The 26,953-nt window shown below is 34.8% G+C and overlaps 1 protein-coding gene across 1 annotated transcript; it reads right to left on the reverse strand.

The window, feature by feature from the left end:
* Positions 1 to 7,510: 7,510 nt before the first annotated feature.
* On the reverse strand, positions 7,511 to 22,284 carry LOC110902326. The gene is made up of 3 exons (XM_022149015.2): positions 22,197 to 22,284; positions 9,310 to 9,366; positions 7,511 to 7,947 (listed from the first exon to the last, which is right to left on the reverse strand). Exons 1-3 carry the CDS (start codon positions 22,282 to 22,284, stop codon positions 7,511 to 7,513), a joined length of 582 nt encoding a protein of 193 aa, XP_022004707.2.
* Between the last annotated feature and the right edge of the window lie 4,669 nt (positions 22,285 to 26,953).

The following is a 26,953-nucleotide window of genomic DNA, read 5'->3' on the forward strand; positions in this document are numbered from 1 at the left end:
CACATTGTTATTTAAGTTTGAACAAGTATGTTAAAGTACGTTATTTCTCTATCAATGATATTTGTCATTATTTGTTCTAGCGTAATTGGGATTCAATGTATATCGAATAATAGCAATAAAATTTATAATACAAAGTTGCATTTGGGTATAAAAAGTTGCATTTGTTGTAACTAAAATTTATAAAAAAATGTTGCATTTAGTGTAAAAAAGGTTGCATTTTTTCTAATAAAAAGAAAATAATAGTTGCATTAACTCTAAAAAAAGGTTACATTTTTGTAACTAAACCATATTGAAGGTTGCATTTACGTGTATAAAAAGTTGCATTTGAGTGAAAAAAAGGTTACGTATTTGTAACTAAAATATAAAAAAAAGTTGCATTTGAGTGTTATAAAAGTTGCATAGAAAAAAAGTTGCATTTGTATAGTAAAAGCAACACTTAAGAAAAAAGTTGCATTAGGCCCTAAAAAAGTTGCATTAGATCTAATGTAACTGCTTCTAATGTAGCCCCCAATAAAAAGTTGCATTAGGCCTAATGCAACTTTTTCAAGGCTTAATGCAACATTTTTTAGGGGTTACCCTAGCTTCATTTTCTAGTAGTGCGATCTTTATTTGTGATTACTTCATCATTTTGGAACGTTAGCCTCTAGATGTATCAACAGACTCCCCATAGGCTGATGCTTCCAAAAATTAATTATTTTTCAATCTTCCAAACTTGTTTGCTTCAAAAGACGTAAGACTGTAAGAGGAGGATCCTAACTCAGTATCTTTTGTTAATTGAGAAACATGTTCACGTTTGTACATTGTCAGTTGTTGTGAGGTGTTGAAGTATTTCATAATCTTCATGAGTTCTTTACTCTAGTGAATATCTCGAATTTCGCACCTCGTGCATTTTTCAGCAACTTAGCAACTTATCTGTTCACTACCACAAACAATTTCTTGAAAATCTCGTTAAACTCATTCACATTACAAGACAAACCCGTGTTTGTCTCAAATAATCAAACCATAATATCTAAAGAACCACAGAACACAAACAAGACCAAAACATTATCTAACTAAGTTCTCTGAGTTGATTGACACCTAAAATGTACTAACACTCCCACACACACATATATATCAAAACACATAGACAAGGTTTGATAATTGGGTTTGGATTTTGTTTATGGTCTTATGAGAGCCTCATGAGTTTGAATTAAAACAATTAGTTAAGTTTATTGGTGTTTATCTCTATTTGATTTTCCGTAATTCGAGAGGATCATGTGGTATGAATCGGCTGTGATCATCATCCAACATTGAAGTGAGCTAGTATATTTTCAAGGGAAAAAATGGGTACACACCAACATATTGTGTTTTTACACTTGCATGTTTTTTGCGCTTGAATTACAATTTGTTGTCTTTCGCGTACTTTTTGATAACGTTCGTACACACCTTTGATACTATGTTGTGTCGTAAAGAAACACTAGGTTAAACGGGCGGTGTTAGACTAGGTTCGATAAGTTGGAGATTCTTCCGATCACTGTGGGTTCTTGAGAATATTTTGATCTGTAAACTAAAACCACTGTTAGGCTCGTTACGGGAAAGGGAAGATGTGGGTTCTTCTTGTAACCACCATCCAACGTGAGAATAAATATTGTTTTCTCTTGAGTATAAGTGGAAGGTGAGAGTGAGAGTAGATGGTATGGAATGAATTACCGGAAAGGGAGAAGTTCAGTATTTCAAGCCGGGATGGTGAGAAGGGATCCGAAGAGACGTTACTTTCGAAATATCCTTTTATAGCACTTATATAAAATTAATGAGCATTTACACTTCATATAAAATTAATGAGCATTAATAGGAGAATTTGAAGGGCTTTTGGTAAGACAATAATCGGAAACTCTATATATATGGAGACAAGACAACTAATATTGGTGTAGAAGACATCTTACATTTTACAGTTTCTGTTGCTATCTTTTAAAAATGGTGAAAACTTCATTGACGATGGTTTTCGTGATCGCCTTATATCTGTCCTTACCCGGTAAGCTTGGTTACATTCATCCCTAATTGTTGTAACGTTGTGTTTTGAGTTTACTCTAAAGAATCACGATTTGTAGGTTGGCAAGTCTCATGTGGTTTGGATGACAAAGGATTGGGAATGAGCCAGCAAGAAATTTATAAGAATGATGGTGTGACTTCCATGAAAAAACTTCAAAGCGTTGGTGATCCTTGTAAGTTGCCTGATGATTGCCAGATGTATTGCAAACGTGGCGTGCCAGCATGTTGTAACGAGCTATGCGCGTGTAGTTGTGACTTCTTTTGCAGCTGTCCTCCTAATTACTAGTTAGCCCACTGGGCATTAAGCTGTCCTCCTAATTACCATCAGCGTGTATTCTTACTTGCATGATCTTTATAGTTCAAGCACATTGAATAGTTGTGACGTGTTCAAGTGTGCTTTAATAACCCACTACTACAAAATGTAGCATTAGACGATGTCAAAGATTTGTTTTAGACGGTGTTAAAGTAATAACACCGTCTTAAAACCAATACCAATCTGCTCTTTTAATTAAAATATTCAATAAAACTCAAAAGAACCCCGTCTAATGCTTAAACACCGTTTTATACTAATTTTGTAACCTTTAGACGGTGTTGTCTCTGAACACCGTCTTATAAATATTCAATAAAATTCAAAAGGACCCAGTCTATTGCTTAAACACCGTCTTATACTAATTTCTGCAACCTTTAGACGGTGTTGTCTCAACACCGTCTTATAATGCACTCAACAACCCAAAAACCTTCTCTCTTCATATCACCTCATCTTCCAAGATTTTCTCCACCAAAACCCTAGCTCCCTTTCACCTTCTACGCACTCGCACCCCTTCCCCTTGATGCAGCCACTCTCCTTCCAGTTCTACACAGCCTCCTCCAGTCTGGCAGGATTTCCTTTTCGATATGCTAGACGACGGAAGCGTTCCCTTTCGATTCCCCTTTGAGACTGGTTAGTTTTTCGATCCCACCTTCGATGCGGTTTGTATGTATATATATTGTTGTTTCTAAGTGATTAAAGTGAACAAAATAATCTTTAGACTATGTTTGTTTATGGAGAATCACGTGTATAGGATTTTGGTCCCAAGTGTTTATGATTTTTAATTCTTGTATGAGTTTTTATGTTTGGTTTCAACTAGAAAATATAAACTTTGAGGTAAATAATGTGTTAGTAATGTATAATGACTATAATCTATCATCATCAGCATCATCTAAAGATGATGCAACAACAACAGAGGATAAGACAACATAAAGCTAATTGTATTTTTTTTTCTTTGGTAGGATGCCCAAAGTGCAATTAATGATTTGAATGGTGAGGAATTTTAGATTGTTATTTTTTTTTTGGTCTTTTTACATTTTTTTGAAGAATTGTGTGTGGGCTTATAAAACGGATATGGTGTGGACTTTGATTTTTGTGTAAAACAGCTGAGTTTATATTGTAGGAAAATGGCTCCGAAGTAGGCAAATTCGATGCAATTGGGCGGCAAATGGTGATGTATCGGATGACAAACAGCGGTCGAATACCAAAAGTGTTATTGAATTGACAAACGGAACTTTCGGTTAGTATTACAAATTACTAAGCAATGTTTTAGATATTTGATGATATCATATGGATACTTTTACATTTGAATATCCATTTTGACAAATGCTGTATGTGCAGACGATGGTCAAGAAAAGATCAATGAAGATGCTCCGGAAAATAATCCTCAGCACACAACCGTTTATGTTGGTAATCTGGCTCCGGAGGTTAGACAATTTTCCATTTCATCAAGGGCAAATATCACTATGTAGCACTCAAGTTTCATCAGTTTTCCGCCTTGATTTGTCAAAAACATTTTGTAGTTGTGTGCTCTCATATTTTCTTCTCATATTTTCTTTTAATATGTTAATTTTGTTGCACAAATCATTGGTGATTAATCTTAAGAGTAAATCGGATGCATGATTCCAAACTTATTGGCCATTCATGGCACTTTTAGGTTCATATATATAATTTTGTTGTATAGCAAATTAGGACTGTAATTAAGAATTTATAAATGTAAGTGTATTCCGTATTCAATTTTGTTGCAATTGATAGAACTAATACTGTGTGTTATGGGGCTTGGGTTGGGGCGTGGGTTGGGGGAAATGCCCAAGTCACCATCCCTTGGGGCTTGGGTTAGGGCGTGGCCCTTGGGGCTTGGGTTTGAAGCCGAGCATGGGCCGGGCTAGCGGTCTGACGTGGCGGCCTCCTATTCGCTTTGTTGGCCATGTCATAGCGGGGTCTTTGAGTTTGAATTTTAATTTTTTTAATAAACTGCCAAGCCAAGCCACGCCCTAACCTAAGCCCCGCCATACCCCACGGGCACGTCACTCACCGGTGGGGGGCTCCAATTCCACGTGTCAACTCATGCCCCCCAACTCAAGCCCCACCACACCCCACGGTCTACGACCTAAATAGCATAAGAAGTTTTTTTTAGTTAACTTTCTTTTATTTTATTACTATGATTCACCTAACTATTCTATAACACTAATTTTGTAGCGACCATTGGTCTTTGTTCATCATTGCCGAACACATAAGACATGTATATATTTTAGATTCAACAAAGATAAAAGGTGGAAAGAATGCTTCTAACTATCGTCTTTCAAGTCTAATTCCTACCTTCGAGTTCAACTACACAATGGTTGATGTATGTGTGTTTGCTATTTTAGAGTTGTTTGCTTTTCTTTACTTTTAAATAATAATTTGTTAATTTATTACAGTGTATTCAACAAAAGGGTTGATGGGAATGCGGCTACATGGTTCTCCAACATATGTTTGACTTTGTCAATTTGTATCAAAACCAATTTCCCGATGAAGTAAGTAAAATATACTTGTTTATCAATTTATTACTTAACTGTTTATTTTTTTTAAACTTAGAAGGTTCGGATGTATATAACATGTAAATATATACATAGCTTTATTGCCGATGTTATTACCGATTTTTCTCTTTGCTTTTAGATTTAGTCTATAATATTTCTAATAACTCTTTCTATCTACTTTTATTTTAGATATGGCACGACACGAGAGAGGCTACTGATAATGAAATAGATGTTTTGTTGATGACGTGGATGCCGAAGTTTTTTAGCGAGTTAGGTATTTCGTTAGAATGGTGTAGTTTATTTATACAATTTAACGTAGTTTGTTATGTATTCACAAATGATTGTAATTTGACGGGTTTATTTCCGAATTGGATGTCTACGGGTTTATTTTAGATTTAAATATGTATTGTTTTGATTTGATTTGAAAATGTTCCATTGGTGTATGTGTATAAGCTTGTGTATTTCCTGGAAAACCTTTTATATGTTTTTTCCCAGCAAATGTATTTGTGGAATACCTTTACTTTTCCAGCAATTTATAAGACGGTGTTCACTAAGTTTAAGCCGGTGTTCAAACACTGAACACCGTCTAATAAGACATGAAGTTTAAGCCGGTGTTCAAACTCTGAACACCGTCTAATAAGACATGAAGTTTAAGCCGGTGTTCAAACTGAACACCGTCTAAAAAGACATGATTTTAAACCAGTGTGGTTTAAGACGGTGTTAAAAACCCCGTCTTAAAACCCATATCACCCCGTCTTAAGCTCTATTTTGTAGTAGTGACCCATGATGTGATTGAAATATGATATACAATCATTTGTGCGTCTTAAACTGACACTAATCAACTACTGTATTTAATCTCTGCTTATTAGAATAACCCTAATTAGTAACGACTTGTAAAAGATGTTTTTGCTCCAGTTTTAAAACTCACAACACATTTGTTTTGTATGACCAACTAGTAGATGCCCTGCCCGTGTTGCGGGACGATAGCCGAATAATTTTCAACCAATTAAAAAAAGACCATTATAATTTTGCTAGGGGAAAAAAAGAAAACAATGAGAAGACCGTAATTTTGAGGTCAGGGCAAAAGTGTATTTTTTCAGAACTAATGAGTCAGTGTTAGGCAACTCCTTGACACGAAAAAAAATAAAATCGAGTAAACCAATTAAAACAAAAAACCTTTATACTTTTGGTAAAAAAAAAAAAACTAAATTGATGGGGAAAACGTAATTTTTAACTGAGGGCGAAATCATAATTTTAATTCAGGGATAAATTGTAAACTAAATGGACCAACGGGCGAGTGCCAGGAAGTTGCCGGCACGACTGTGATTTTGCACCGGGGGCAAACTTGTAATGTCACCAGGAAGGCAAAATGTTAATTTAAGTTGAGGGCAAAATCGTAACCTGGCTGTGAGAAAAAAAACTAACGGCGAAAGTATAAATTTATACGGGGCAAAATGGTAATTTTGAGCCGAGGGCAAAATTAGAATTTTAAGCCGGGAGGAAAAGCGTAAATTAATTTTTTAGCGTGGCCAAAAACATAACTTTGACCTGATGGCAAAATCGTATTTTTAAGGGGAAAAAACTAATGGCAAAACTGTAAATTGAAACCGGTCAAAATCGTAAATTTTAACCGGGGGCAAAATCGAAATATTTAGCCGGGAATAAAAGCGTAAATTTATTTTTAAGCGGGGGCGAAAACATAAATTTGAACTGATGGCAAAAGCGTAAATTTAAAGAAGGACAAAATCGTAATTTTATTGGACCAATAGGGAAGTGTCAGACAGCTGCTTGAAAAAAAAAACAAAATCTGCCGCCCTTTTTAGCCAATTGAGAGGAGAAACTATTAAATGATGATGTCATCATCTTATAAATGTAGTAGTTTAAATGTATGACCAATGGATAAAAAGAGATCAGTATTTTCATTTCCTTACAAAGTGGAGTCTCTCATGTGTATATGGAGTTTCAACCCCCATAAAGAGAAAAATGCTCGGATAGTTCCTGTGGTTTCGCCTTTTTTCACCTATAGTCTCCAACTTTCTAAAACTATCTGAATAGTCCCTAAGTTTTCATTTTTTGTTCCCGGATAGTCCCTGGGTCTAACTTCAGTTACTTTTCTCTGTTAAAATGATGTGAAATGACAAAAATACCCTTTCCTTAAAAGGCCAAACCACAGGGATTATCCGGATATCTTCTTCATTTTTATTTATAAAACCCCACCACCACACTTCATCTTCATCCTCCACCCACCATCACCCTCCTCCACCATCCACCATCACCGCCATAGTCACGCTGCCTTACTCCCCTGCTTCTCTGGTCGGTACAATCGGAAGACGAAACCACAGTAATCTCAACGATAAGCATCTCCAATCTCAGACGACAAGCAATGGGAATTAAAGAAGAAAATAACTGAAATAAGTTCAAATTTGTTGAAGCATTTCATTCATTGAATCATTGCCACCACTCAAAAGTATCATAGAAACTAAACACGAATCCGAATATTTAAATTATATACAGTCCACTCATACATCACGCAAATATTAATTTCTTTTGCATTTTTTCTCCATATATTACCGTTTGAATTACGCCTCTATTAAATGTGTAATTGGTATTTTCTTTATGTATTCACAACACCAAAGTTGAGTTGTTTTTCCAACTGTTATTGCCAATTGCTCCCATTAGGAACAAGGCAAAACCTATTGGAATTTCGATAAGCGTAGCACGGAACCTTTCCAGCTGATTTGTTGTAGCACAACGGAAGATTTAAAGGCGATTTTGACGACGTATACACACACCGATTACTGACTGACAGAGGTGGTGATTTCGGTGATGCTTCGGGTGTACCAGTGGAGGAACTAGATCCACAAGTACCAGACCCAGAAGCGGTTGAATGAGCCGGTGAGCATTTCTTCGGATTTGATAGAAATGCTCGGATTTTAATCGATTGCAGCGAAGCTGTTCGATCATATTCCTGAATGAGATTCGTCAAATCCTCATCACATGTTATGGTAACAAGAGCATCTAGATCTTCTGTAGACAACTGACACCTCAAACTCACTGTCTTCCCGCACAATTCACCGAGTTTCGCCATCAATTCTGTAAATCACAAGTAAATCACAATTAGTTAACGATTACTCTCGTTTACCTGTCACCCGATTGTACCGACCGGAGAAGCAGGTGGAGGTTGAAGATGAAGTGTGGTGGAGGGGTTTTATAAATAAAAATGAAGAAGATGCCCGGATAGTCCCTATGGTTTGGCCTTTTAAGGAAAGGGTATTTTTGTCATTTCACATCATTTTAACAAAGAAAAATAACTGAAGTTAGACCCAGGGACTATCCGTGAACAAAAAATGAAAACTTGAGGACTATTCAGGTAGTTTTAGAAAGTTGGGGACTATAGGTGAAAAAGGCGAAACCACAGGGACTATCCGGGCATTTTTCTCCCCCATAAATTTAACTAGTTTAGAAAGAAATGAGAAATTATAAATTTATAAATGTTAGTAAGAATAATACCATAAAATTATTTCCAAAAATCCCGTTAAAAACTATTACCTCATTTATAATGTTGACCGTATTTAATTTCCATCTCAATATCGATATTAGGCCACCTGGTATACTCTAACATCCGTTGGTGTTAATCCTAGTTGGCATCCGTTAACAGTTGTTAAACCGCTCCTGAAGGGTGTTAAGAGGCATTAAAAACTTCACATGTTAAGATGTTAACCAGGAGAGAGAGGGAGAGAATCAAGCATTGCAAAATTTGTACACACACAACAACATGCTAGATGTATGTATTTTAATTAATTTTAAGGGGAGTTAATGGGGTTAAACCATTTCCTTGGTGTGTTATGAAGGTGAAAGAGGATCAAGTAGGTGATGTGGTGCCTACATGTAGTTAAAGGGCGTTAAAGTATACCCAATAGCCTTAATTATGTTATCTTTGTTTTCCTATACTAATTAATAAAAATACACTTGTTGTAAAACTAGCCTAAAAACACAATAAGGGAAAACAATAGAGATAAAAGCTAGATTTCATTGAATGAGATGTTTTACATTGAGACACAATAGGGGTATATATATTAGTACAAAATTTGGAGAAGAAGCTAATTTATTTTTGGTGTTGATAACTATAATCTTATCTTACTATTATAATAAAGAGAAAAATGCCCGGATAGTCCCTGTGGTTTCGCATTTTTCACCTATAGTCCCCAACTTTCTAAAACTACCTGAATAGTCTCCAAATTTTCATTTTTTGTTCCCGGATAGTCCCTGGGTCTAACTTCAGTTTGTTTTCTCTGTTAAGTGGGTGTAAAATGACCAATTTACCCTTTCCTTTAAAAGGCCAAACCACAGGGACTATCCGGGCATCTTCTTCATTTTTAGAGAAAAACCCCACCACCACACTTCATCTTCAACCTCCACCCACCATCACCCTCCTCCACCGTCACCGCCAACGACCTGCCATGTTCTCATCTTTCTTCCAGTCAGATTTAACCCACCTGTTCTCCCATCCATCTGTTGAAAAATATTGAATTATATAGATAGATTAGCACAGCAAAAGTTCAACTGAAACACTAAAGTTTACACATGCATTATCAAATATGAATCTGCTGATGATAGTTTTTTTTTACTAAATTTGACAAATGATTGTCATCGTTGACCGATATTTACCACTCTACTGAGCTGATCTATGATATAAAAACAAACAGATCTATTCACAAATAATCCTAACATGAGAACAACTAGTAACAATACCACCATTAACGATTGCAATCAACATAAATCCTTCTCACAGAGCAAAAACCAAAATATTAAGCTAAAACCTCAGTGACTTATATCAACCTACCTCATATTCTAATCCACAACTACAATTTTACGCATCGATTAACAATCTAACCTAACCGAAACATATCTGGATCGTAGGCAAATCTGAACAACCTAACAATAACCTAACTCAGACCAGCAAATGAAGATGAAGTGTGATGGTGGGGTTTTTCTCTAAAAATGAAGAAGATGCCCGGATAGTCCCTGTGGTTTGGCCTTTTAAAGGAAAGGGTAAATTGGTCATTTCACACCCACTTAACAGAGAAAACAAACTGAAGTTAGACACATGGGCTATCCGGGAACAAAAAATGAAAAGTTGGGGACTATTCAGGTAGTTTTAGAAAGTTGGGGACTATAGGTGAAAAAAATGCGAAATCACAGGGACTATCCGGGCATTTTTCTCTATAATAAATGAAAGTGTTGGTGGGACACGTGTCTCATTCTCAAGCAATCTTTTTGATGGGTTTTCCGCTCGTATACCCGCCTATCAAATTCATTAAACTTCCTATATGACACAAAACTCTCCTATTTGCAAATCCATATTCAAACCCATCAAAAAAACACTGTAACTATCCTAACGATCCAGTTCTCCCTAATTCATATGCCTTTATTCCATCTGGTTTTCGATTCTTCCTCTTCAAGGTGAGCTTATCTTACTGTTAAGCTTCTTCGTTTCAATTTTGTTACACCGAATTGATGTTAGGATTAGGGTTTCATCGTTATGTTCACGTCAGGGTTTGATTTGGTTCAGATTTGTTTCGATTAGGCTTTTTTAGTCAAATTTATTCCGATTAGGATTTTTTAGTCAGATTTGTTAACACTATTGTTTTTTGTTTTGTTACAAAGATGTCATATTGTTCAAATTAGGGTTTTATTTTGGTGAGATGTTTTTCATCTTTTGATGTTTATCTTACTATTATCTTCCTGTCCATCAATTTTTTTGATCATTGTTAGCCATATTTGTTTATCTTGTGATTGTTTGTGTAGATAGACAAGACCAAAATTCAAAAGAAGATGGAAAAGGGTAAGGTATGATTTTAGATTTTTGTCCTTTTTTTCATGTTCAATACATTTATGGTGGCTAGATTTAGGTTGGTGAATTGTAAACTGGGCAGGCCTTCAAAGGGCTTAATGCTAAAGCTCAAGAGGGAGCTTTGGGAGGTACTTGTCTCAAAAAGAGTGGCAAGAAATGAGTCCTGCAATGGCAGAGGTAAAGTTATTGCATTTTCTTAATTCTTAATGAAATTATCCATGTTTGATAGATTAGAACAACATGATGTATGATGTATTTGTGATAACCCAAATTTATCCTCTTATGTGTTTTATTAAACGTTTCTTAGATGAATACATTTTTGAGTGCTTGATATCTAACATCATGTAGAGCAAATTTTCATAGTAATTGAAGTTAGCATACCGTTGGCAGCTTCGCTTCAAAAAGCTAGAACTTTAGCTGGAATAAGAAAAATGCAGAAACTATATATAGTTATATACACATTTTTTTAGTTTGTGTATGTTGAATATAATGACATTGCTAATCTATAGTCCTTTGGGTCATTCTGTAAGTTATTTCTTCTTAAAAAGCTAAATTATATTTTCTTAAAAAGAAACTCATCTTTATATTGTATTTCTATGGTGCAGCTATATGCGTAGGCATGTTCTGTTTCCACCACTTCACATCGTACAACACAAATTAGAGATGATGAAATACATAACACGTAACTAGACTTGGTAATAGATGATGCAGATGCATAACACTGGACTTGGACTTGATCAAATACATAACACCTAATTTGGAAATGTTTTTAAGTTTCTAGGTGGTGGAACTCTATTGTTTATATAGAGCATTCTGTTAAAACAACTTTGGATACTGGTTGTACGGTATGTTAACTTAGCAATCTATTCATCATCTGTTTCCACAAGTTCTTCCTACTGGTTTTGTTTTTGTCGTTATAACAATCCTGATTTTACAATCTTAACGTAGGTAGCAAGGTGCGTGCTTAATTGATGAAAAGAAACGTGTCATCAAGGGATAATCAAGGATGAGCTTGGTACCAACCGGTACCGGAAAATCCCAAAAAATGGGTACCGGTACCGACCGGTATTTGAAGGTAAAAACCGGTGCCGAACCGGTACCGAAAACACAAAATGTCGGTACCGAAAATCAAGTAGTTTGGGAAATTCGGTACCGGTTCTGAACGGGTACCGGTACCATTTGCTCATCCCTGCCTACGTGAAGCACAAGTGAAGTTTGCTATAGAACGTGTGACGTGCCTTCGGATAATATAACTTCCTTTTCCATCAGTTGATATGTTTAATACCATGGGAGAGAAAAGTGAGTACTATTTTTTTATCTTTTTGTACCATTGCAGGTTTGTACCTGATTGTTGTTGGTTTAATTTGGTAATTGACTTTTTTTATATTAATTCAATCTAATAATTAGTGAAATTTATTTATTGTTACTTAAATAAAAAGAACATTACTGTATCGTAAATTTACTGTGTATCACATAAATCATTTCTATAATAATATTTATATTATTATTTATAGATGTATACCTGAACCCATCATGATCCGAACCTGTTCTGGCTTATTTTAAAGCGACTCGATCTGACATGAACCTTTCTGACATGTCGCCCTGTCCAATCTGGCGCACCCTTTTTGTTAAGTTTAAAATATTCCACCCTGCAGTTGCTTATTCTTTCATGTTTACATCTAATACATTAATGTTGACGACTTGAATATGTACATATCCATATATAGGACGTGAGCAAGCAGTTGTAATCATGGATGCTTATGCTTCATGCTGCAAGGTTGTAATCGTATTTGGTTTCCAAGACAAACCTCCACTTAAATAGGTCGTTTTTAGTACAAAGGCTTCAAAGTTACCTACTTGGAGGTGCATGATTTATTAGTGTAATGCTTTCACATATGACAAAAGTCTCAATAGTAAATAGAGCTTAAATAATATCGATATCAAACTCATGATCTATACATAATAAATAGTAATCATTTAATATTTTTTTTCAAACATGTGTAATACACAGCTTTTTAACCTGGAGTATATGGTGATCCAACATTCACTATCGGGTGGAAAACAATGGTTGATGACCTCCACGTTCATATTATGTATTTGTGTTGTTTATTACCAATTATAACCCTTTTCATGGTGATTTGTTTTAGTTTATGTTTATGATATGTAAAAAGTTAGTTTTTGCTTATGATATATAACAACTTAGTTTTTGAACCAATAGGTTACACCTTTAATGTTTTAATTCATGTTTAAAGATTAATACGGTCTAACATAATGCATTGAATGTTACAAAAATCAGGACCTTTAATTCATAAATTTACATCCTAATTTTGGAATAAGGTGATCATGTATAAGCAATTTTAGACTGATTATTTGAAAAATTATTTCGTACCACAACTAATTTTGTAGTTCTTTTATTATTTCTGATTCCTTATCAAAATTAAATTGTTCAACCCGTGTATCACACGGGTAGATAACCTAGTAACAATATAATTATAACACTCCCCCTTTGTTATCAACTTGATACGCTTGGAGATGTTTCCTCGTTAAAAACATTGCCAGGAAAACCCAGTGGGACAAAACCTTAGCTAAGGGAAAAAGAGTACAGCCCGTATTATCTCCCCCTGATATTCTGGATCATGTACGTTGACTCATTAAAAACCTTACTAAGAAAACGCAATGGGATAAAACTTAGTGAAAAGAAAAAGAGTGCAACTTGTGTAAAACTCCCCCTCATTATGATATGGTATCATTTAATTAACAGGTGCCAATCTTCTATGAAAGTTGCTGAAAACTTTTGTAGTAAGTAATTTCTCGCTTGATCTCTTGATACATTGATGTATGATCTTCATGTGAAAGTTTAATTGCCTCCTCTTGTAAGCAGATACTATAAGATCCATGGATGTGTTTTGCTATAATCTCCGCATTTACAAAACTAACCAAACTTGTTGATGGGTTAGTAAAATATGAACTCCTATCTTTCGTACCTTAAGGGTATAGAAAATATATGTTTTACCCATTACGCTATCTCATCACTGTACACAAGTTATATCTTGCAAATGAATTTAATGATATATGTTCATGTATAACTAGCAAGATATATTAATACAATTTGTATTGAACTATGGTACTTCAGGACCAAAGATCTTTGCTTCTTTGATAGAAGATGTTAAAATTCATTTTTTTTATGTATCAAATATTTGGATATCATAAAATGTACTTACACCATAAGCTTGGTCCATATAAAAATGTCCACCATTTTCTAGATGTATTATGATTGATGGATATTAATAAATGTATGTTTTACATATCGAGCCATAAATTTGCAATACCATATTTCATTTGCAAATTCTTGCTTTAATTGAGCTCATTTTTTCTCTTAGGGAGATTCAGTGACATCATCAGCTTCATATAGTACGTTCTTGAGTTTTTGATATCAATGCTTTTGGCATCATCAATCCACGAGGGAATTTTTTCCATCTTACCTAAATATGCATGTGCGTTCACTCTTCAATGGTTTTGCTACATAAACTTGCTCATGTAACACATAGATTTCTATATCATATGCAAAAATGGCATGGACACTTGCTTTTATCTCCAAAATACATATTATACCATGCGTATACACTATTTATCGACATATCACAATCACTTGGTACAAGTTTTCTATGTATGTTTATTGGTGCACAAGAATTACATCGTTTTTCAATTCACCTTTAGGGAACTCAATTGCTTTAGGAAACTCATCAAGAGTTCAATCGTATTCAAAATGAATCTATATACAATGATCATATTGTTCTCAAGAACTTAACTTACATGATTTTAATCATTCAAATCCTTTGGGGACCTTTATGTATACTTTTAGTATCAAGAAATACATAACATTCATAAGATGGATGTCTATTCTCTCTCTATATTACCAGACAAATAAGATATTGGAAAGTCATTGCATCCACCACTAGAGAATGTGTTTCTTTAATATCAATCATTAGTTTTTGCGAAAATCCTTGTGCCACCAATTTTTCCTTATCTCATTTAGTTTCATTTTCACATGATTCGCATAAAAGACCCATTTGTATCCAACATACTTTACAAATTCAGTTGTATGGATTGTTGGTCCGCGAACTTTCCATTAGAGAATTCAACTCTGCCTTATTTTGGTCCTTTCGCTTTTGGCCAATCATTTATATGTATTAATTCATAGGCGTATCTTAAATTATGATCATCGTCATTTAACCATTTCAAGCGCTACATTATATACAAAAGTATAACGACGTCGATTTTAAAATTGCGATTCCATATATTTCTAGACATGATATAAATTATTGAGATCTCTTTCAGGTACCTGAGATCCTTCTTGAACCTTGATGTCTAATGTCTCTTAAGGAGACCCTTTTACATACCTCGACTTGACCATCTTCATTCCTTGCTCCCTTTCTCAAGGATTTTATTTTTGGAATCGACTAGTTTACCATGCTTCAGGCATGCCATAGACTCATAACCAATATATGTTGTCCTTTTGAGACAATTATCTTAACCGGAGCATTAGTAGTTGGCATATATGACTCAACTAGTCATTCTTTCAGGTCAGTGAATGCGTCTGGTGTGACACCCCAGGAAAACCAGGAAACCAACGCAACTTAACTAGCTTCCTCAGTAACCACGTGCTAAATTTCGGGACGAAATTCTCTTAACATGGGGAGAATGTGACAACCCTCATAATTTCATGTATCCGTACGATTTATTTATGTTAATTAAAGTGCTTGATGACTGTGCTGAATTACTTAACTGCTTTCTGATTACTGTGTCATACTTACATGTGCTTGTTAACATACTAGTCTTGCGTAGAAAAGTTACTAAATAGTCTTGTATGCTTTCCTGAGTGTTGGGAATTAAAAGTGTTACAAAAAGTTACCTAAAAGACAATATATGGAATAACTTAGCACTTTAACGGAACGGCATTTAACCGAACAATCGGACATTACCCGGAACACTAAATTATTGTTAAAAACTTTTTTTTTATTTTTCTAAGCTAGTCTTGGTCCCCGAACACTTAAACACACTACATGATACGTGTAACACACTAAACATTAGATTTTTACATCTAACACCCCACTAATTATCATTTACCAAATAATTTTCATTTAACCCCCCCCCCCTTTTATAACCGGCCCATGGAGGGGCCCCACTCCAAAATTTTCTAATCTTCTAAATCCTTCCAAAGTGATATGAGCTAGATTGTGTATGTACTCTTGTAGACACATGGACCAAAGGGTATTAGTGAAGTTGGAATATAAGATAAACTAGAGGTTCATCATTCTCATCACCACACCACTCCTTTCTTCTCCTCCATTCTCGGCCGCCCCCTCATCACCACACCACCACCATTTTCTTGCAAGCTCCATCCATTCCAAGTGTACTTCAAGGTGTTAGGAGGTTTAGTGTTCTCGGAACTTGAAGGACCACCTTCGTTTGCTTTTATCCTCTACATTTTCACTTGTTTCTTGGTGCAAACCGCCTACGGCGGTTTGGGTCATCGTCCGGGCCGAAAAAACGCTTATTTCTATTACTTATTTAAGTTTTTATGTTTTTGAAGTATTTTGGGCATTTTGTTTGTTGGATTGTATTTGGCCCGTTATCTATTTTAGGCCCATTTCGAATTTCTGTCTCTATTTATGTGTTGCTCTAGTCATTTGAACAATCAGACTTGAATTTTGAAACTACTCAATTTTTCAGTTCAAATTTCGTGCCCTTTGGGTTGCAATTCAGCCCGGACGATGACCCAAACCGCCGTAGGCAGTTTGCAGCAAGATGGAGCTCGTTCTCACGTTCGTTTCGCCTGGTCGTACGCCCAAAACGGACCCCCGTAGCCCAAGTTAGAGCCATTTTAGTGAAGCCCCTTTTGTTACAAGATATTGGGCCTCCAAATACAAAATGGCCCGCTCCTCCACACTTGGGCCCACATCAAATAGTCACTAACATAAATGCACAAAACTAATTTCTAACAAAGTAACTTTTCATTCCATTTTCAGGAACCTATTTTAGACCTTATAAAGATAACCAATTTGCACACTTTGGGTCTCTTTTAAGAAATACACACGTCTTTTGACAAATATTCATACAAAAAGCATTACTCATACTCAATTGAAACATATATTAACCCTTGTTTATAATTAATCTGATTAAGCATTTTACGCACACCATATTGACAACAAAAGAAAACGCTTTATCAAAATCTAAACCTCCCATGTCATCATAGCCTTCATTACTAATCTAGTTTCATTTTATCTATTTCACCTGATGAACTTTATTCCAAAATTGCACTTACAACTAATAGTTCTTGTTCATTGGGAACATTAGTTAAGACCCAAGTATTATTTCTATTAAGTTTCATTCCCTCGTTCATTGTTCTTATCTAATTTTCATCACAAACAACTTCCTCTAAAGACTTAGATTAAGCATGTTTAATAAGAACAAAAGCAAAACAAAAATTATCAAGATTCAAATTACGATAGTTAACAACCATTTCAATATTATACTTTACGTCCCCCCTCAACAACGTTATCACTTAATTTCTTTATAAAAGATACGACTCCATATATGAATGAAATCCCCTATGAAACCCTCAGAGGGAACAATTGCTTCTAATTACTAATCAATAGATGTCACAAAGTGACAACTGATGTTTGTTGTTTTGACGATTACCAACATTTTATTTTATTAAGTATAATTTATAACATGAGAACCATATCCTTTCATTTATTTTTACACTATGAACTATAAATATCCTAATGTTAGTGTTAAGGAAATAATATATATGTTAAAAAGTTTGAAAATATATATTTGATATTATACTTTAATTTAGGTATATACAATTATGTACCAACTTTTGAGTAGAATATATAAATTTGTCCCTTTTAAGGATGGGTCAAAACGACAAACTCATTGAGTATGGGTTATTAAGAGACAATATTGCTATTTGTTCCTGCATTTCAAATTTGAAAATAAGCGCATCACGCATGAGACCTTATCTAGTCTGAATGTTGTTTGGTGCAAATACATGTTTTAAAGTGAGAGTAATTAGGATGGCGAACTTGAATCAAGATTCATATGACAAAGATTTCCATGTAATGAGAGATCAAAATGCTTGAAGTCATAAGGAATGGAAACAATAAACAAAAAAAACGTAATGGAGTAATTCCAAGACTACCTGGCCCATTTGCAAGGGTTATTGAAAAAAACATGTAGCTTAAAGACCAAATTGATGTATATTATGGTTAGATAACCAAAAAAAAAAACTTTGTATGAAGCAAACTCAAGATTGGAGGCATTAGTTTTATATTTATATTCATAAGTAGTGTGAGATTCATTGGGGAACACTAAAAAAGTGGGGAACAGTGGGGAACCGACTCAAACGAACTCCGATTGGACTCATTCCAGCGGCGTTGAAACCGTCTCGTCGAACCCTAAGTAGGATCTCTTAACCCTAAACCCTAAATCATAACCCCTAAATATATTAGGGTTTGGCTTTTAGGGTTTAGCTTTAGGGTTTAGCCTTAGTGTTTAGCTTTAGGGTTTAGAGTTTAGCTTTAGGGTTTAGGGTTTAGCTTTAGGGTTTAGCTATAGGGTTTAGCTTTAGGTTTAGCCTTTAGGGTTTAGTTTTTAGGGTTTATAGTTTAGATTTTACGGTTTAGCTTAGGTTTTAGCCTTATTTTTTAGCTTTAGGGTTTAGAGTTTAGGAGTTAGGATTTAGGGTTTTGGGTTAAGAGATCTTAGTTAAGGTTCGACGATCCGGTTCCAACGCCGCTGGAATGAGTCCAATCGGAGTTCGGTTGAGCTGGTTCCCCGCTGTTCCCCACTTTTTTAGTGTTCCCCAATGAACCTTCCCCTTCATAAGTATATGTGATAAAAAATTAAGTTCCTAGTTAAAGTTGAGATAAAGCTTGAATCATGTGATTTCAAATTATAATTGTTCAGGTTACTAGAAAAATAACCCGTATGTTTGGAAAGTTCATATTAGGTTATAGTGTGTTGTAATCTAATACAAATGTTTTGGTGGTGACATTTGAGAAGCATACAACTGTTACGAGACTAACATATACGTGGAAATATGTCGTGTAGACATGATCATAGTCCATGTATATTATACACATGGTTGTAAAAGTCCCATCTAGGCTTCAAGTACTCCCTGTGTACTCGTTACAAGGTAGGCTGTCGAGGCCCGAGTACTGATCGTCTAGGTCGATAACTCCCCAAGTAATTTCCGCCTAGGCCGAGTACTCTCAAATCCGACTAGGGAGCGCCTAGCGACTTTTGCAACCATGATTATACATAGATCATACACAACCTTTTGTACATTTCATGAGTACATTCATGCCAACATGTGTCTTATCTTTGAATAAATGTGTAAAATCAACGATAACTCAAATTAACACGTGTTACTAATTTCAAATCCCATACGTAATGTGAATCAACAATTGGCTAATGGGAATGAAACTTTCATATACTATGTTGAAATGAGTCATAAATCCATGTTAGGTGTATTGAGATACCTTAGTAAGGTGTTTTAAAATGTTATTAAAGTTCCATATCACATCTAGTGATTTGGTAAAACTATTAGCTGGATTGGAATATTTGCCATACTTTGTCAAATATAAAACCCAATATATGTTCACAAAATATGTAGTGTACTCCCTCAATTTAAACTTAGTTTTTTTTTTGTGAACATGGTTGTTAAAATTTGTTAACATTCTTAGAAAAAACTATCTTTTTGAAATTCTAGGATCCGATCTTGTTTATAATGTATAAGATGTTCAACCAATAACAATTGATTATATGCAAAAACTATAATCAATTCTTAGAAAGAACTTATTTCTGTTAGATTTCGCAAGAGTTTGGTTACAATTTGATGATAACGAGATTTGAGTTTTGTCTGGCAAAGTTGTGACAAATGAACGAGAAACTCTCCATTGGATACAACAATATTGGCAAATGAATGTAAATAAATGGCAATTTTGAAATTAAACTTTAAAAGAAAGGCAAACTTTTTACTGAGAGTGAAGATAGTTAGATAACCTCCAGATGCCAGTCATGAGTGACTTGGAAACTTGCAGTGTTGTTAACACTTCATCATTTGTCATTGTATAAAATTCTTAGAAAGAACTTATTTCTGTTAGATTTCGCAAGAGTTTGGTTACAATTTGATGATAACGAGATTTGAGTTTTGTCTGGCAAAGTTGTGACAAATGAACGAGAAACTCTCTATTGGATGGCACATTCTATTGAAAATTCAAAAGAATGGCATAATCCCTTGACTTTTCAAGAGAATGGCACAATCCCTTGAATTTTCTCATTAGTTTGACTTTTGAAAAGTCAAACAAATGACTCATTCATGTGTCTCAAATAACCAACTCCAATATATAAACCACGAAATACAAACAAGACCAAAACATTATCTAATTAAGATATCTTAGGCGATTGGCACCTAAAATGCATTAACAGTCTCCCATTTGACAAAAGCTAGAGATCTTTTATCTTTGGTCTTTATTTGTGATTACTTCATCATTTTGGAACGTTAGCCTCTAGATGTATCAACAGACTCCCCATAGGCTGATGCTTCCAAAAATTAATTATTTTTCAATCTTCCAAACTTGTTTGCTTCAAAAGACGTAAGACTGTAAGAGGAGGATCCTAACTCAGTATCTTTTGTTAATTGAGAAACATGTTCACGTTTGTACATTGTCAGTTGTTGTGAGGTGTTGAAGTATTTCATAATCTTCATGAGTTCTTTACTCTAGTGAATATCTCGAATTTCGCACCTCGTGCATTTTTCAGCAACTTAGCAACTTATCTGTTCACTACCACAAACAATTTCTTGAAAATCTCGTTAAACTCATTCACATTACAAGACAAACCCGTGTTTGTCTCAAATAATCAAACCATAATATCTAAAGAACCACAGAACACAAACAAGACCAAAACATTATCTAACTAAGATCTCTGAGTTGATTGACACCTAAAATGCACTAACACTCCCACACACACATATATATCAAAACACATAGACAAGGTTTGATAATTGGGTTTGGATTTTGTTTATGGTCTTATGAGAGCCTCATGAGTTTGAAGTAAAACAAGTAGTTAAGTTTATTGGTGTTTATCTCTATTTGATTTTCCGTAATTCGAGAGGATCATGCGGTATGAATCGGCTGTGATCATCATCCAACATTGAAGTGAGCTAGTATATTTTCAAGGGAAAAAAATGGGTACACACCAACATATTGTGTTTTTACACTTGCATGTTTTTTGCGCTTGAATTACAATTTGTTTTCTTTCGCGTACTTTTTGATAACGTTCTTACACACCTTTGATACTATGTTGTGTAGTAAAGAAACACTAGGTTAAACGGGCGGTGTTTAGACTAGGTTTGATAAGTTGGAGATTCTTCCAATTACTGTGGGTTCTTGAGAATATTTTGATCTGTAAAACTAAAACCACTGTTAGGCTCGTTACGGGAAAGGGAAGATGTGGGTTCTCCTTGTAACCACCATCCAACGTGAGAATAAATATTGTTTTCTCTTGAGTATAAGTGGAAGGTGAGAGTGAGAGTAGATGGTATGGAATGAATTACCGGAGAGGGAGAAGTTCAGTATTTCAAGTATTTCAAGCCGGGATGGTGAGAAGGGATTGGAAGAGACGTTACTTTCGAAATATCCTTTTGGTCTTCTTTCTCCTAATCATTAGTGGTAGCAAAGGAGGGTGTGAATCCGCAGAACGTCATTGGCCAGACGTCACTATCAAGATGCCCTTGTGGTCTCTATGTGATAACCGCTAGTGTTAAGGAAATAATATAAATGTTATTAATTTGTAAATAAATATATTTGATCTATTATACCTCTGTTTAGGTAAATATAATATTTGTATCAACTTTTGAGTAGAATTGATGTATATTATGGTTTGATAAGACATTAGTTTCATATATATATAAGTATATGTAGACATTATGGAAAATACACCTTTGGTGTGTAATGATGATAGACTTGCGTAATAATAATAAATGTTGTTATTACTATATGAGGAATGAAGTGGAGACTTTAAAATTGTGTCAATCTCGCATTGAATAAGTGGAACAGTAATAAAATAGAAAACCACACGATTAAATGTGAGACTAAGTGATGGATTATGACATATCTACTTTGACAATTGTGTCTTTACTAATGTTATTATAATTTTTTTTAAGAACAAACTTCTGTCATTTTAATTCTTGAGATTTGACTAAAATTGTCACTTTAATCTAAATAATTTTTTTCTTGCTATTTTAATCCAAATAGTTTTGTTTTCTGCCATTTTAGTCTCAGACGTTTGTCATTTTTTGCCATTTTCATCGACCACCACCACTACCTACCACCACCCATCACAACCTTTTATCATCGTCACCGCCTGCCTGCACCGTCACCACTCACCCACCCACCCCACCACCAACACCACCCACCATTTCCACCACCACCGGCCACTTTTCCGCCATCCACGTCATCAACCAACACCACCGCCATCATCGTAAAACCAACAACCACCGCCATTATCTTCACTGTAAACCGGCACAGCACCTTCCCCATACCATCGCACTTGCAAAAAAAAAAAAAGAAAGAAAATTGTAGTTTGACCAAAATTCACCTAAGTTAACTAATTTTTTTTAATGAAGTTAGTGAGTTGGATGAAAATAGCAAAAATGACAAAAGTCAGGGACTAAAATGGCAGAAAACAAAACTATTTGGACTAAAATGGCAAGAAAAAAACTATTTGAACTAAAGTGACAATTTTGTCAAAACTCAGGGATTGAAATGGCAATTTACTCAACTTCTATTCTCACCTACACCTTTTTGTTGTATGGGCCGTATGGCTGAGGTTTAGGCTTTAGCAAGAAATAAATTGGGCCTGCGGGAGCCCAGACATAATGCCCACTTTAATTTTTTAAGGAGACATCTTGAAAATTATCAATGAGTTGTACGTATTTATTTGTGTTTTGTAATCATAATTCATATATATTTGTAGCAACCAGAAACACCCAGAAAATATCTATTTTATATCATATTTTTACTAAGAAAATTTTAAGAGTTTAAACGAGTAGAGTCGATTTTGGATTTGAGACATGCTCACTAAAAACACAAAAAAAAAAAAAAAAGTCAAGGTTAAGGAAGCTCGAACACGAGCTTGAGTTTGAGTTTCACATCCCAAGAGTGACTAGATCGGAGAGTATAAACGGACTTATAAGTTATATACATATAATAAATTTTATTTCTATACATTACATAATAGATGTTATTACAGGGGAATATTCGATTCTCAACACAAATTAATGCGAGAACATAGAGACAGGGTTGTAAACGGACCGAAAGAACACGGACAAAGCTTTGTACGTGTTCATTCACTAAGGAATGATCTTGTTTATGAACTATTCACGAATGCTTCCCGAACGGGATTTCTTGTTCATGTTCATTCGTTAAGGAAATGAACGTGTCCATGAACTGTTCACAAACACTTACCAAACGCAAATGAACTCAAAAAATGTTCATGAACATAAATGAACACAAATACCGTTTACAAACACATGAGAGAGATCCACTCTACAGGAGCTTCCATCCAAGCATGGAAACATGAGCAAAGATGTGGATGATGAAGGAAATCACATGTAATAATCTTTATGGAAGCACTTATGCAATTATGGGAAAACTTGGGGGTGAAAGAAGCAAATTTCATACTAACAAATAAAGCCTAATGATGATGAGGTAAAACTATACCAAATGGGCATGCATATACCATTCCAAACTTCAAGTATCTTTCTTGCTCCCCTTTGTTCTTTGATCACCCTCAATCTTCTAGCATTTGTGATTGGGATCTTTAAAATGACATTTCATAAAGAGTATGTTGACAAGATTATCATACAAACTTTCCTCGAGTTTTACTTTTACATCACTTGGATGGGTTATCGGGTGCTTGGAGGTATGATGTTGAGGAAGGATTGTGCCGAGTGTAAGTTGCTACGCTGTTATATTTTTTGTACTCTTTTTTTTTTTCTTTTCAAAAACTTCTTGTTACGTATAAGTTGATCTTAAACGAATAAAACATATTTTACAAATCTATCAAATACAGAAAATGTATTTGTATTTCATTGATATGTAACTATTGTGTTGTATTTCATAAGTTGTGTATACAAGATTTGAATGTCATAGTCCTTTTTTTATACAAAGTAGTTCAAGGGCATATTCTAGTTAACATAGCCACACACACAAAAAAAAATAATAAATAAATAAATAAATAAACAGCCTTCTATCCTACTGAACCCTTGCTGTGGATTATATGAAATCAATTTGGAACAATTCAAGTAATACACTAGAGTTTTAAGGCACCAAATTCATAAAGACATTGTAAGTACATGTGTATGTGAATTTTGTTGCAAATCTTTTGACTTTTAAACACCAGATTCATCATTTCTACATATACTAAGGCACCTTTTCATGAACCATTGCAACGGTACATAAAAAGTGAAGCCATTTCATCATTACGGTTACACACTTTAATGAAAGTTAAAACATCTTCGGTCTACGGTTACACCCTTTTCATGAACCATTGCAACGGTACATAAAAAGTTAGCCACTTCATCATTATGATTAAACCCTTTAATGAAAGTTAAAACATCTTCCGTTTACGGTTACACCCTTTTCATGAACTATTGCAACGGTACATAAAAAGTCATTTTAATCAGTTTTGTTTTGAGTTTTAACTTTTAATAATAGGATCAGAGTAGAAACGGGTTGCTTAAAAAATACCATGTTCATTTTTGTTCGGTTCATATTTATCGGATCCAAGAGCTTCACGCATAAATAAACATGGGAGGATATTTCATATTATCGAGTATAGTTTTTTTTTTTTTAAATATACACGACTGTAATGTAATATTAATCAATTAATTAAGGAGTATTGCCCTGTAATAATTCGAACTAGACGTCATTTACCATTGTCAGTCCCACATTTGAATGTTCCCCATGCCAGTCCCACCTTTCACCTATTTTTCCTTAACCGGTCCTCAGTTAAAAAGACCTAACGGAGTTAAGTTTTTTTCGAATTACAAACTGACGTATTAGGGCTTTTGATCAGAACGAGGATACGAGTCTATTGATGTAAAACTTACCTTGAACAGTGCTCCAAACGACTTGATTTTTGCTAATTGTAAGTTTAAACACTGTTTTCATCGTTTGGAGCACAATTTCAAGGTAAGTTTTACATCATTCAACTCGTATTCTCGGTCTGATCAAAAGCCCTAAGACATCAGCTTATAATTCAGAAAAAAAACTTAACGGAGTTAAGTTTTTTTAACCGAGGACCGTTGGAGGAAAAATAAATGAAAGGTGGATCTGGCATGCGGAATATTCAAAGGTGGGACTGGCAAGTGGCAATGGCTAATAGCGTCTAGTTGAAATTATTACAGGTCAATTCCCCATTAATTAATGTGGTATGGTCGATCCATTTATCCTTAGCAAGAAAACAAGCACTAGAAGAACATAATAAACTCCAATAATCTACAATCTCCATTGGCATTTGCAATAATAAAAACAACTGGTATACAAAAAATGACCTAAAGTTTTGCCCACCCAAGCTTACTTTATGAGTCCCAATGTGAAAGTTGAAAAACATGTGAATTATAAATGAACACAATAAAGTATAAACTGATCTTTCTTTGCCACATGTGTCCTAAATCAAAAAATAGAAAGAGCCCATCTTCTTTTACTCTGCGTTTGCGTTAATGTTAGCTTCATTCCATTTCTAGAGCTCCTTGCTTACGTTTGGTTTCGCACCAAGCATTTTGATGTTTAGCGATAGTGGTAGCGAATTGAGAAAAAAAAATGAATATTGGATTTTGATAATCTCAACTATTCGCCGTTGGCCGCCACCACTCTTAACTTCAAAAATAACCACGGGCACCGGCAGTCCCAACTATTAACATACTGGTCTTCAATGGACCCTGACTCACAGAACCATAACACCGTTAGTCTCTGGTCACCAGAAAAACGTATTTAGCCAGAAAACTCATTTTTGGCCGGAAAACTCAACATTTTCGTCTCAAACCTCTTTGTAACCTTATTACGGACCTTTTGGAACCTTTTTCTAGTAAAAACCCCAATTAATGAAGTCGTTGGAAGACTCCTTTTTTGCCGGAAAACTTCGTTTTTGGTTGGAAAGCTCAACTTTTTGGCCAGAAAACTTAATATCTCCATCCCAATCTCTTTGTAACCTTAGATCGGACCTTTAGAAACCTTTTTCTGGTCAAAAACAGTTTTCTGGCGACCGGAGACTAATGACATTAGGGTTCTGTTAATCAGTGTCCATTGGTGGCCAATATGTCAATAGTTGGAACTGACAGTGGTTATTTTTTAAGTTGGGACTGTTGACGGCCAGCGGCAAATAGTTGAGATTATTAAAATCCAATATTAAAAAAACAACAAAATCGTTTTAAACAAGACTGATCTAAATGATCGTTACGGGGGTACCTTATCCATTAAGTTGTCAACACGGTGAAGCAACTACGCTAATGTCGATCTAAGTTTTTTTTTTTTTTTTTTGGTAGGTAGTTCTATGAGATCGACGTTGCTGAAAATGAAATATAACTAAAAGGTTAGTACAGGTATATATAGACATGTGCACACACATGTTGAGTCGTTAACACACGTGCAACACATGCACAAATTTGTGTTTAGGTTCTTTATCTAGATTGTTGTGAATTTGAAATTGATACCAAATACTCACATCTTGTTATTCCCATATATAAATAAGTAACTTTTTCATGCATAAACATTTGTAATTTGTGTTTTGGGGATTTTTCAAAAAAAAAAAAAAAAAACTTGATTTTTTAGTTTTAACCCAAAGGTTTTTACCTTTTGCAATTTTAACCCTACAAAATTTGTTTTTTTTTAAGTTTAACTCAAAACTTTTCATTATTTGCAATTTAATTTCACAACTTTTGTTAATTATACTTTTCGTCTTTGTTTTAACGTTTTTACGTTTCGTTACTGAAGGGGTATGGTCCCAAAAAGTCGCGCAAACCCCATATCAGGTTGCGCGAGAGACCATACTCCTTAGCATAACAACTTGTCAGCAACAACCTCGCGCGACCCACATCACACTATAGTTTATCTCGCGCAAGGGAAACACACAATAAGATCAGATGGCAACACTTAGCACAAAAACAATGGT

Source organism: Helianthus annuus, chromosome 13, assembly GCF_002127325.2.
Source record: "Helianthus annuus cultivar XRQ/B chromosome 13, HanXRQr2.0-SUNRISE, whole genome shotgun sequence".
Lineage (NCBI taxonomy): Eukaryota > Viridiplantae > Streptophyta > Magnoliopsida > Asterales > Asteraceae > Helianthus > Helianthus annuus.